Below are 13,378 nucleotides of genomic sequence, written 5' to 3'. Positions count from 1 at the left end.
GTACTATGACCCTAACGTTTCTTTACCTGAGAAGCTGAGTGGCCAGAACAGGGATGCAGCGGTAGGGAGCATGGGATGTGGTGGTGCATACCTGTACTCTGACCTTCTGGAGGGGAGGGAAGATGATGAGCTTGAGGTCATCCTGTGCTCCACAGTGAGTTTCAAGCCAGCCTGGGTTATATAGCAAGACCTTGCCTCAAAAAAAGAACAGTGTTCAGAGCGGTTGAGTTTAGGCACTCTCCCTATTGTCTAGAACGGTCACCAGCTCTCAGGCATCTCACTGAAAGAGAAAGGTTCTGAAAATCCACTGCCGCCCCCCCCCCGCCCCGCTCTCTCCCCATCCCCCACCCTCCCCCACCCTCCACCCTGCCCAGAGTTGTTTTTGAAATCCCTCAGCCCCAAAGACAGCCTCCTCAGCACTGTCGCCCAGCAGAGTAAAAGACTGTATTTGCAAGGGAACCAGGAGATGGTTTGAATGGTAAATGTCTCCCATGGATGGACTCATGATATGAGCTCTTGACCTCCAGCTGATGGCACCATTTGTGGTCTTTCTGGAAAACTTTGGGAGGTTGGCTCTAACTGACCAGAGTAGGTCACTGGGACTGGCTGGCCTTTGAAGGTCATACCCACCTCTGACCCTGCCTGCGGCATGTTCTCTGCCTCCTCGTCCACCACCTGAACGGCTTCCAGTCCACACTCCTGCCACCAAGCCCATCACCTCTGCCCTCCTTCCCGGACAGGATGGACACACTCTCCGAAATCATGAGCCAATCCCACCCCCTCACATTTCTTCTGTCAGGCAGTCGGCCACAATGTTACCAAGGTAACTTACAAGTGACTCAGCTATTTGGGGACTCACTAGGTAGGGCCTGGCACTAGGTGGTCTGGTAGCAGTGTGACTTCATGGTCTAGTGTTCCTCAAAGCCAGAAGATACACAGACTAATTGATACTAAAGGCAAAGGCCAACCCTTACCTTAAGCTGAGTTCCAGTGTCTGTAGCTTATAACTCCTACAAAACGATTAACATAGGCCCCGAGCAAGTCAGCCTGTTCATGTCTGGCACTAGACCTCTTAACTCCAAGTAGACAGCCAATACTCTAGCTCCCTTCTGACCCACTACCCAGTCAGAGCAGGCAGGATAAGTACCTGTTGTCACAGGACGTCCCAGCTTCAAATGCAAGCCACAAGTTCAAGGTCTTCATAGCACTTGGACTCCTGTCCAACTGGGCTACAAAATCAAGAACTCCCCAAAATTCCTCTCAGATCCAATAGTTTGATGACATGCCTCCCAGAACTCCTGGGACTTGCGTGACTAGTCGGGATAAAAGTTCTACCCGAGTCTAGTGAAGACGTTAGACTCCCAGCATGGGGGATGGAAGAGTCAACACAGCAGCTTCTCCTCCTGTGGCGGCAGCCTCCCCAGAACGCCAGCATGTCCACTATCTCACATTCAGGGATTGAGCTAGGTCTGATGAAGTCGTTGGCTGCAGCATTAGACTTAGTCTCCTAAAGGGAGGAGGAATACACCTCCCTGGTCATACCAGTTCTTTCCTCTACAAATCAGACCTCATCCTGATGCTGGCTCCCTGTTCTCCAGGGGGTCACCTCATTGGCATAGACTTAAATATGGTTGCTACCTTAGTCTCTTTACCGCTGCTGTAATGAAATAACCCAAGTGAATAACTTTATACAAAGAAAAGACATTTAGGGGGCTGGCGAGATGGCTCAGAGGTTAAGTGCACTGGCTGTTCTTACAGAGGTCCTGAGTTCAATTCCCAGCACCCACATAGTGGCTCACAGCCATCTAAAGTGGGATCTGATGCCCTCTTCTGGCATAAAATTGTCCATGCAGACAGTGCACTCATACATAAAGTAAATAAATAAATCTTTAAAAAGAGAGATAGAAAAATAGAAATATTTATTTCTCCTAGTAGACTGTGGGCTGGGAAATGCAAAATGGGAGGGTTCCTTTCTGAATCTGTAGATGTCACATGCCATGGAGGGGAAGTAGCAAGCTGTTTTATGATCACCCATTCCCCTAATGACAGCATTACTCCACAACTGAGGGCAGAGTCTCATGACCCAAGTCCTTCCTAACACCCCCTCCCTTCTCAGTGGGCACCATAGCAGGCTCCAAGTAGTGCTTGTTAAAAAGAGCGGCTTTCGGCCAGGGAATTTCATGAGGTCTGAAGCCTTGTGCCTAGAACCAGGAAAAGGGGGGGGAGGAAGAGAGGGAGGGAGGGAGGGAGAGAGGGAGGGAGAGAGAGAGAGAGAGAGAGGGAGGGAGAGAGGGAGAGGGAGAGAGAGAGAGAGAATATGAACATATGTATATATACAGGTACAGGAAACATCATGATCTTATATACAGATAAAACTCTCACAAGCAATAATTCAAGTCAGGGTGGATGAGATGGCTCAGGGGGTAAAGGTGCTTGCTGCCACATTTGATCCCAGAGCCCACACAGTGGGAGAAAATAACAAACTCCAGGAGGTTGTCTTGAAACCTCCACATGCACACTGTGGCATGTGTATGCACACACACACACACACACACACACACACACAAATTTAGTAAAAAAAAAAAAAATTCAGTAAAACCACAGAGGAAGGTTTACTGTGACCCAGAGTCGTTGACCCAGCAGCTGGCCATTCTCTGGAAATTGACCTCTTTTCCCCTCTCCCCACCCGGTGTTCCACCTGCTAAGGCCTGGTCTTGCAATAGCATACTGTGGGTTCATCCCATCATGATCCGGTGTTAACACATCGTTTAATGTGTCGCCGGCCTCCCTTCCGCCATTAACTGAGACAGCTCATGTCTACAACTATCCTGACACTTGTGCTTTCTTGTCTGGCACTCAGCAATCACAGATTCGGATAGTAAGACCCCTCCCGCTGTCCAGCTACCATCTGAGCTGCTCTTAACCAGCAAAAGCAGCGGTCAGCAGATACAGCTTGACAGACAGCTGAGACCAGGGCTTACTTTTAGGGTGGGGGCCACAGGAGGACATTAGCCCAGAGATATGGTGAGGCATCTTCCCCTTGTTAATCCCTAAATCCATCAAATGGCTCCTAGCAAACCCTGTAACAAACACAGCAATGACAGAAATAGAAGTCTCTGGTGTTGTGGAACTCCCACAGCAGTAGGACCCAGAATAGTGAGATTAAAATGTAGAAATAAAGTAACAGTAAGAACCATGGGGGGTGGGGCAGAAAGAAGGTTGGCAAGGAAGTGTCTAGGGGAGGGGTGGGCAGTCACTGTTTCAAATGTGGCCGTCCGGGTGTACATGCCCTTCGATTCCTATTCACTTGTGATTTGTATGGAGGTGAACGAACCCCAGAAAGGGGATGAAGGAACAAGTGTGGGCCAGCAAGGACAAAACTAATGGGTACCCTTGGCATGGGCGTCCTTGGCTCAGCAGCCAATCCCAGGGGCTCCTCAGAAACCTGTCACCCTCAATCACTGGGGTGATTAATAGTCCCGGGTGGTGTGACCTCCAGGTGGGAGCAACTTTGTCTCGGTCGGGCCAAGTCCTTCAGAAGCATCTCACACTTGGCTGTTAGCCTGCACCAAAGCACCCACGCCTCACTGATGGGTAAGGAATGTGGGTGGGACACCTACAGCATCCGCCACAGATGACTGAAGTGAGTGGTTCCTGGATGAGGACCCCCGGGGATGTGTGGTAGACAGAGTAACAGCCACTTATAGACATCTGTATCTCAAGACACCTGTATCTTGATTTTAGACCTGTGGCCAAAGAGACTGGGTGCTTCCTGATAAATTCAGAATGGAGATAGATTATCCCGGGCCACCTATGTGGGCCTCCTGGGAGCACAGAGGACAGTGACAACGGAAGCAAAGATCGGACAGTGAGAGACTGAGAGCCGCTGGTCTGCTGGCTCTGAGGACGGAAGAGAGCTCTGCAAAGCAGAAAAAGGCTTGGGCATGGATCTCGGATCCATCCGGCAAACACCCTGGTCTTTACCCCAGAGAAACTCAATTAGAACATCTAACATAGGAATTGTATGCCAATCTGAGTTGAGCCGGGTTTTGCCACCTTGCTTCTGTAGGCTAGACCACAGGAACAAGGCAAACGCGTCTAGGAGACCTAGCAGGGGTCCAGCGGATGCTGACTAAGGGCCTCAGGCACGCTGACTTGGAGTGAAGAGAGCAAAGAGGAACAGTACTGGTTTACGTCAGAGGGTGTGAGTCTCTAGATGGCATAAGTCTTTAAAAGACATTACAAGGGATGAAGACCCCAGGGGGACTTGAGCAGATCTGACTTAAGATGTAGGAGGGACAGTGGTGTGCCACAAAGTGGGAGATCCAAGTGGCTCCCTGCCAGGCTCTGCAATGATCTAAGTGGATCTCATCCAGAGAAACCAGCAGGGAAGAACTCCAAGAAGCATCAGCTACTACATCATCCACTGCATCATCCGCTACATCATCCTCTACATCATCTGCTACATCATCCTCTACATCATCCATTACATCATCCACTACATCATCCTCTACATCATCCATTACATCATCTGTTACATCATCTGCTACATCATCCATTACATCATCTGCTACATCATTCTCTACATCATTCATTACATCATCTGCTACACCACCTGCTACATCATCCTCTACATTATCCATTACATCATCTGCTACATCATCCTCTACATCATTCATTACATCATCCATTACATCATCCGCTACATCACCTGCTACATCATCTGTTACATCAGTCCACTACATCATCCTCTACATCATCCATTACATCATCTGCTACATCATCCTCTATATCATCCATTACATCATCTGCTACATCATCCTCTATATCATCCGCTACATCATCCACTACATCACCCGCTACATCATCTGCTACATCACCTGCTACATCATCCTCTATATCATCCGCTACATCACCTGCTAAATCATGTTACATCAGTCCACTACATCATCCATCTGCTACATCATCCACTACATCATCCATTACATCATTGCTACATCATCTGCTACATCATCCACTACATCATCCATTACATCATTGCTATATCAGTCCACTACATCATCTGCTACATCATCCACTACATCACCTGCTACATCATCCACTACATCATCCTCTACATCATCCATCTGCTACATCATCCACTACATCATCCATTACATCATTGCTACATCATCTGCTACATCATCCACTACATCATCCATTACATCATTGCTACATCATCTGCTACATCATCCACTACATCACCTGCTACATCAGCCTGCTACATCATCAGTCTACTACAGAGAACGGCATTTATAAAACACTATCCTTGCCACCCAAGCCTCTTAGGTTTTAAAAGAAAGACAAGACACATCCAAGGCCAAGATTTGAAGATATAAATCTGGCCTCTGCTTCCCAAAATGAGCTGTTCTAACCCTCTTTTAGGAAAACAATCTATGATGATAACATACACGCATAATTGGCCGCAACCCAAGAGATTGTATTTTACCTCACCACTAAGCTAAAATCAAACACAGAACCTTCAAGTCGTGAAGACCCTTGGGACTGATGCCACATGGCCCTGTGAGAAGCGTTGTTCTAGCTTGCTACTGACTACAGTTTGTCTAATGTGCTTGTGGGTTGAGTTTACTGCACTGCTCTTGTGTAGACTCTTTAGAAAGTTGGGTAGGTCCATGAATCATCTGTGAGTCAAAATCCTCATACCGTGCCTCTGAGGCCAGGTCTGAGGATCCTCTACCATCTACCCTCTCCATGGGCCTGTGTTTGGAAGTCAGGGCTGACTCCCAATGCCTGGGGTCTTCACTGAGCTAGCCATTCATTAATTCACCTTTTCAAAGACTTGAAGTACGTGATCCATTTTCAGTTCCTTATACCTCTTCTGCCTGTTTTTCCTTGAAGCTCTGATACAGGGTTCATACTAATATAGATCCTTTCTGGAAATCTAAGAGAACGTCACCTGTGGTGACTCACTGCACCTTGGTCCAGTTGTCCTTAGGGGAAGCAGCTGCTCTCAACGCAATGGGAGAAATCTTCCAAGAGGAAGCTTGAGAAGAGACTAGGAAAGGTCTTCGCAGGCAAAGCACTGGCTGGGTTTGGGTTTCTGCTGTGGCCAAGGCCAAGCCTCATAACACCCTAATTAGTTTCCCAGGCTGGTGTCCCATCCTCCAGCTGGGCCACCACAGAGGGCTGAGTGCCCACAGGCAATTGAGATCTGGTGTGACAGAGAAAGTAGATTTCAGTTTTGATCATTGAAATTTCAAGAAGCTCAGACAGCTAGCAGCTACTCTATTGCAGTTGTCTAACATAAAACTATTGATTTTGAAAACCTAAGTATATTTGGTTTCAAATAATACATTTATATTAGCTTCCTTTCTTTGGTATTTAGCAATATAATTTTTTCAAACTTTTGCTTCCTCCGCATTAACTTCTGACACCAAACCAATGTGAGTATACCCCACCTGTGACCATGCATTCAATTTCTCCTGAATAAACTCATGTATCTTTTCATCAACAGGATTGTCAGAATCTACCATAGTAGGAATAATTGCTGTGTGTTTCATAACGATGAGCACCATAAGCTTCATCATATTGCTGAAACGGATTGGTTGTATATGCTTAAAAAATAGTTTCCCCAATGCTTTGGTATGTAGTTTTTTATCTTTATTATTTAATTTAATAATTTTATTATAGATGTAATATGTTTGCAGGAAAAAAATCTCATCTTCTAAAAACATCAGTCATCTTGGTCATTCTAGATCCTTTGTCATTCCTGCAAGTGTCAAATGTATTTGGGCCTTTTCTACTTTTTGTATTTTCTACCTTTATTCATTCTCTCTCTCTTTCCCCCTCTCTCTCTCTCTCTCTCTCTCTCTCCTTTTCCCTCTCTCTCTCTTCCATCTCTCCTCCCCCCATAGGTACTTGTTCATGGTGTCTTTCTCAGTGGCTCCCCAGCTTATTTTTGTTTAAATATTTCTAATTCAGTCTTTGAGAATTCCATACAGTATCTTTTTTCATGTTCTTTCCTGGGTCCCAACTCCTCCCAGATTCTACCCACCCAACTTCATGGTCTTCTCTCTTAAAAAGGAAACAAAATAACTAAATTAACATTTATTTATTTATTTGTTCTCGGGAAAGGGCATATTCCAAGGCATTCGTATGAAGCCAGAGGACAATGTAAGGAGGGGTCAGCTCTCTTTCCGCTCTCAGGTCCCGGATGGAGCTCAGGTTTCAAGGGTCCTGATTTCAAGGGTTTTTCACCTGCCAAGCCGTCTTCCCCGCCTTTTCCACTTAATTTTTTTTGTTTTTTAACATGTATAAAACATTCTTTCTGTTTATAAAGCTTAATTGATTTTTCTATTCAACCACACAACTTTTCCAAAACAAGCTAATGGTTGCTTTTTGTAAACTTTTAAAATTTTATGTTTTTTGAGATTGTAGCTAAATCATTTCCCCCTCCTCCTCCCTCCCACCAAGCCTTCCCTATACTCCCCCTTGCTCCCTCTCAAATTCATGGCTCTTTTTCTCATCAATTAGTATTATATACATATGCATTGTATTACACACACACATATATTTGTGTGTGTATATACATATATGTGTGTATTCCTGAATACATAAGTACGACCTGCTCAGTCTGAATAATGGTACTTTTATGTGTGTTTTCAGGGCAGACCATTTGGTACTGAATAACCAATGTGCCCTTCCCTGGGGAAGACTATTTCTCCAGCTCCAATTCCCAGCTGTCCTTAGCTGCCTTTAGCTCTTTGAGGTCAAGGCCTCCAGGGCTTCCTGGTCCCCGGTTTACTTTGCATATCTATTGATGTCGCCCTTGTTCAGCTCCTGTTTAGGCAGTCATATTGCTGAGACATTACAGGTGTAGCTTCTGCCATTGCAAGAGACACAATCTCACTGCAGACTCCTCGGACCTCTGACTCCTACAGCCTTTCTGCCCCTTCTTCTGCAATGTCCCTTAAACCTTAAGGGTGGGGTACCGTTTTCCCTTTATCTTTTTAGAAGGTCTCTCACTGAACCTGGAGGCCATCAGTTCAGCTAGGCCGGCTGACAATGAGCTTCAAGGTTCCACCTGTCTCTATTCCTTATCCCTCCCCTCCCACGCTGGGATCACAAACTAAGGCTATTGAACCAGCTCCCCACCCAGCACCCCGCCCTCCTCCCACCCAGCGCCCCACCCTCCCCCCCACCCTGAGTTCTGGGATCAGAACTCCAGCCTCACGTAACAGTTACTGAATTCAGTAAGAGTCGTTACAGGCATGTTGCTGAACGGGCCCTCTCAGCCCCCACCTATTATATTTAATGATCATGGAATGACATTATTATCAAGGCATTGTTTTTTCCCAGCTGTAGGGCATTTGGGTTGACTTTCTTCTCTTTTTCTCTTTCCAGTTAGGAATAGTACAATGGAAATTTTTATGTGGGTCACCTTTTCGTTTTAGATTACTTGAAGGGACCACACACACACACACACACACACACACAATAGATTTATCGTATAAAATGTCATGACGAGCTGGTTTGTCATGCTCTGTTCGCTGTCCTGTACTTGGTGGCTGCTCACACTTGTTCTTGCCTGCTGCTTCCGTTGGTGAAGACAGCCGTTTGCTTAGCTCCCTTCTGCTTCTGCTTGGAGCTTGGGTCCGGCAGGCTCTGAGTATTGGTCTCCTCTTTCTAAACGTCCCGTGTTTTCACTCAGCTGCCATCCCCGACCACTTGTCCTTTCTTCTATCAGATGGTCCCTTTCACATCGCCTTTGTGACATTTCAATAGAAATAGCTCGTTTTCCCCTGGGGTAGCTCCTCTGCCCGGTTCTATTCTCCCAGCAGCCCCTGCCCCTCCAGAGCTGAGAGTTTTAGGCACTTCCTTCTAGTGTCACCTTGGGTCTGTCTTCTGTTTCTCTGTTAAAAATTATTGCTCTCCATCTAAGCAACTCCACCAGAAAAAGGAAACTGTGACCCTCTAGGCCTAGTGTGTTTGTAATGCATATTTACCAGAAAGTTCCGTTTAGGGGGAATCAAATTCAGGGTCTTGAACATTCTAGTAAAATTTTTAAATGGTTTCTGTTTTGAATTTGACAAATCCTTGTTGACTTACTACTGATTACAATGTATTCCAAGTGTTGGTATGTGGAACAGGTCAAATGAAAGCCCCGCCCATGGGGCGGGACAAAGTGAACAAAAGCCCCGCCCATGGGGTGGGACAAGGCAAACCAAAGCCCCGCCCATGGGGCAGAGCAAGGCAAACCAAAGCCCCGCCCATGGGGCAGAGCAAGGCAAACAAAAGCCCCGCCCATGGGGCTTAGTATGAAGAGTAGGGCAGACAATAATAATTTACGAATAAGAATATTAGGTTCAAAAGTTTACATTACTCTGGAGTTAAATTTTTATGTCAGTAATCTGTCCTACGTAGTGAATACAGGGCCAGCAAGAGCACACAGGGAGACAGTCTCAAAGAAAAAAAATCAAAGGTTTGGCAAAGTCATTGCATGCTTAATAAATTGGGTGTTTAATTAGAAGAGAAGCGTGAAGCTATTTCCAACCTCAGAGGAAAAAGAGTACACAAACCACTGTGTAAAGCCCACTGAATCTTACACAACCCAAACAACCGTGTGACTTAAGCCCAGATCAAGAAAAGAAAAAAAAAGCCAGCTCTCCCAGAATTCTCTCTCTTGCCACCTGCCAAAGCACCAGTGCTCACTAAGATTAAACCAGATTACCAGTGACATAAATTGTTTTCCTGGCTTTTATATTTACAGGAATGGAGTATCATTATCGATAGCCCTACAATCCATAGAATTACAGGAGCAGCATTTTTTTTTTAATTTAAGAAATAAATCGAATAAACAGCATGCATAACCATCACACAGGAAAGGATCCAATCTTACTGAAAAGAGAAACAAAAGCCTATCGGAGGAGAAGCTCAGAAACACGGGTCCTAACACAGAAGCCTGCTGGGTGACAGTCAGCTGTGCAATCTGCTGGGGGAACCATGGCTGCTGATGGTGTTAGCTGTGCTAGAGGAACTCTATGGGATCCCTCTCTACCTCATGCCACACACAGTTAGATGTGTGAAAGTCTAGAGGCTGGGTGTCCAGTAGCACGGGGTATGCTTAGCATACAAAGAGCCCTGTGCTCAATCCCCGTGTGAGGCAAAGGGACTTAGAGAATGAAGCATCCCCAGGCTTCACCCAAGAACACACAGGGCTTCTAACCAGACTCTTTCTTGGCAGTGTTCCCTCAGCAATGCTCTCTTCCATTCACACAGCGTTGGTGTCGTACTGAGTTCTGTAAGCAATCTCGAGGTGGTTGAAAGTGTCCAGGAGGGAGCACAGAGGAGACACACAAATGCTGTGACATCTCATGTGGGTTTGGAAACACAGGAGTGGGGCCCAGCAACTAGCAAGTGCGGCATGACCGTCAGCTTCTGCTATTATATGCCCACATCCACATCCCTTCACAGCCAACGCTAAGCTTTATCTGTTGAAGAGCTAATATGAGTGAAGGCCTTTCTCTCTCCTCTCTCCCTCACCTGTGCCCTCCCCCTTCTAGAATCTCCATAGCATTTTATACTGGATCTTCCCTGAAGTGCCTCCATCCGAAGCAGTGGACAAGCTAGAGATCATTCCTACAAACAAAAAGAAGAAAGTGTGGAACTACGATTACGGAGATGAAAGCGACAGCGATGAGGAAGAGGTGCCCAAAGCCAGCGCCACGGGTTACACCACGCACGGACTGATGGGCAGGCTTCCGCACCCGGCCTCCTCGGACTCCTCAGCCAACCCTCAGGAGGCCCAGCTTGAAGAGGACTCTGCTGCCGAGGAATCCGACGAAGCTGGAGCCAGAGCTGGTGCTATGGCAGAACTCCCCACAGAGGCTGAGGTGGGGTCAGGTCTCAGGCCCTCAGAAGACCAGAGCGGCCCCTATGAGAGGAAAGAGAGGGGGATCCAGGACTCTTTCCCCGGGGATGACAGCAGCTCCGTGAATGGGCCGGGGGACAAAGTTATCTTCAATGTGAACTTAAACTCTGTGTTTTTGAGAGCTCTCCACGACGACCCTGAGGAAGCCTCCGAGGTCCTCTCTCTTGCAGAAGATACAGGGCACCTAGACGAGGCTCCCCACAGGACAGAGTCAGGCCTTCTGATGGCCGGCAGCGACAGCACACAGCTGCCCCAACCCGGCATCTCTTCCCAGGTTCTGTGGACCGAAGATGAGTCATCTGAAACAACTGACAGCTCAGATTCTGATGCTGACCTAGGGGATGGCTATATCATGAGATAATTTCAGAAGCGGCTGGTTGGCTCGATCTGAACACCTACAGGGTTCTCATAAAGGCCTGCCTTGATCCCTGTGTCCGCGAGGGAGGGACAAGGAAACTGGAGACCCTTGTGATTCTTGCTGATGGCCTTCTTTGTGCATATTCCCAGTTTGGGGGTCCATATTGTTTACATGGGTCATGAGCATGACCCTCCCACGCCCTGTTCAGCGCTGCTATTGGAGGGGATGTGTTATGTTTCCCAGGGAACAGTGTTCAGTGCAGCTTTCAGAGGCAGCCAAGGCATCCCATTCCTGTGTCATTTCTAGGAAATGATTAAACTGGGGAAGAGGAAAGGAAAGAAAAACGGGTCAAGAAGTGTTTAGCCAGGCTCAGGAATGAGCCTGAAAGCAGGCAAAAGGGAAGGGGAAAGGCACCCCGTCAGTGGGGAGAAAGGGGCGATATACGCAAAGGAAGCCAGCGAGGTCTGGACCCGTCTCAGATGCCACGGCCTGTTCCGTCCACTCTGAGACGGTCATTCACGTCCACCCAATAAGCCCTCCACGGCAAAGTGGGGTGGGGAAAGCCACGTCACTAATTCCAGGATCCTACAGATGACTCCAGAGAAAGTCATCTGGCGAAGCGGAGGGGGAGGAGCAAATCTCAGTGCCCACTGTATTTTAAGATTTTTGTTTTTAAGAACAAAAGCGAGCATTTCAAGGCCTTCAGAACAAACAGGGGATACCAGTGTTAGGGGCGCACTTGGCAGTTTTTAAAGTACTCTGTATAGATTTGGATGACAGTCGCTGGGAGCGACAGTCGCAGTGATCAAAGTTCTAAATGCCATGGAGGGAGAGCCAGTGGATGGATTTGGGGTTCCTGTATGGTTTTTATTTTATTTTGTTTTATTTGGACAAGGTCTCTCATATAGGATGATCTTTTGATCTTCCTGCCTGCACCTCGCCAGCGCTGTGGTTACGGGAATGCGCTGTCATAAGGTTCAACCCAGGGCAGCATGCAGGCCAGGCGAGCACCCTGCCATATTTTTACTTCACCTCTTTGAGCTTCTCTTTCTTTCTTTCTTTTCTTTTTTTTTTTTTTTTTTTTTAATTTTCGAGACAGAGTTTCTCTGTAGCTTTTTTTGGTTCCTGTCCTGGAACTAGCTCTTGTAGACCAGGCTGGCCTCGAACTCACAGAGATCCGCCTGCCTATGCCTGCCGGGTGCTGGGATTAAAGGCGTGTGCCACCACCGCCTGGCCCGTTTCTTTATATATGAAGTCAAGGGACTGGGTCAAGTCATCTCCACCGTCCCAGAAGCCTGGGACCAATGCTGGAAAGAAGGGGATAAAGACCCTTGGAGGTGCTGAGCCTCAGAGGCATCCAGGATGGGGCCCTCCCATCTTGTTCCTCACCCCAAAAGACAGTTTCTCACATCTTCCTTCTATTCAGAAAGGGAAAACTACATGGATCCAATCTCAAAGGCTTCTGATGTAACTCATGTGACTTCTTCTAAAGCAATTCAAAAGAAGACCTAATAAAATCTCACAGGAGAGAGAGACCCTGTACACAAACCATCTCTGCACTCTGAGAACATCTGTCTTCTTACCCAGCCTCCTTCGCCGCCCAGCTTTTCTTTGAAGCTTTGCATAATTGCTGGAAAACAGTTTTTAATGCTTGCACTTATTTTTTTTTAATTTTGTATGTTTGAAGATTGTCAGAGGTAATAAAAAAATACTTTTTCATACCAGCCTGTGGTCTTTTGAGTCATTTCTCTATAGAATGTGTCTCAACCTGGAATGTATTTCTTTAGCATATTTGTGGTTCTGCTGGCCTATCAAGATTATACCGTCTTTCTCTAAGTCTGCGGTGGCCTACTGGGATGCCCCCCCCCCCACGTGACGTGTTCCTCAACATGTAGACAGCCAGCCTACTGTGCATTTTCCCACCTCACCACCTGGTCTGTTTAAGAAGAGGAAATTAAAGCTTTCTCAGCAATCTTGTGTAAGAAACATGTTACCAAAAAGTGAACAATTTGGCCTTGCGCCATCTCCTTGGGGTGGGGAGGGGCACTAAAGCATTCCGAAACTGTGCTGAGGGGTGCTCTGATTCACCT

The 13,378-nt window shown here is 46.9% G+C and overlaps 1 protein-coding gene across 1 annotated transcript in view; it reads left to right on the top strand.

Moving 5' to 3' along the window:
• Positions 1–13,009, top strand: part of Ifnar2 (interferon alpha and beta receptor subunit 2) — a 45,783-nt gene extending 32,774 nt beyond the window's left edge. The window contains exons 9-10 of the mRNA XM_041673286.1: positions 6,515–6,642; positions 10,563–13,009. Coding sequence (XP_041529220.1) covers positions 6,515–6,642; positions 10,563–11,291 — 857 coding nt within the window. The 3' untranslated portion in view covers positions 11,292–13,009. The remainder of the gene's footprint in view (positions 1–6,514; positions 6,643–10,562) is intronic.
• Positions 13,010–13,378: the final 369 nt, after the last annotated feature.

This window comes from Microtus oregoni, unplaced genomic scaffold (genome assembly GCF_018167655.1).
Source record: "Microtus oregoni isolate MIOR12 unplaced genomic scaffold, Mior012 000023F_ref0000262, whole genome shotgun sequence".
NCBI lineage: Eukaryota > Metazoa > Chordata > Mammalia > Rodentia > Cricetidae > Microtus > Microtus oregoni.
The sequence above is the reverse complement of the archived record's forward strand: the minus strand, read 5'-3'. Positions and strand labels throughout refer to the sequence as shown.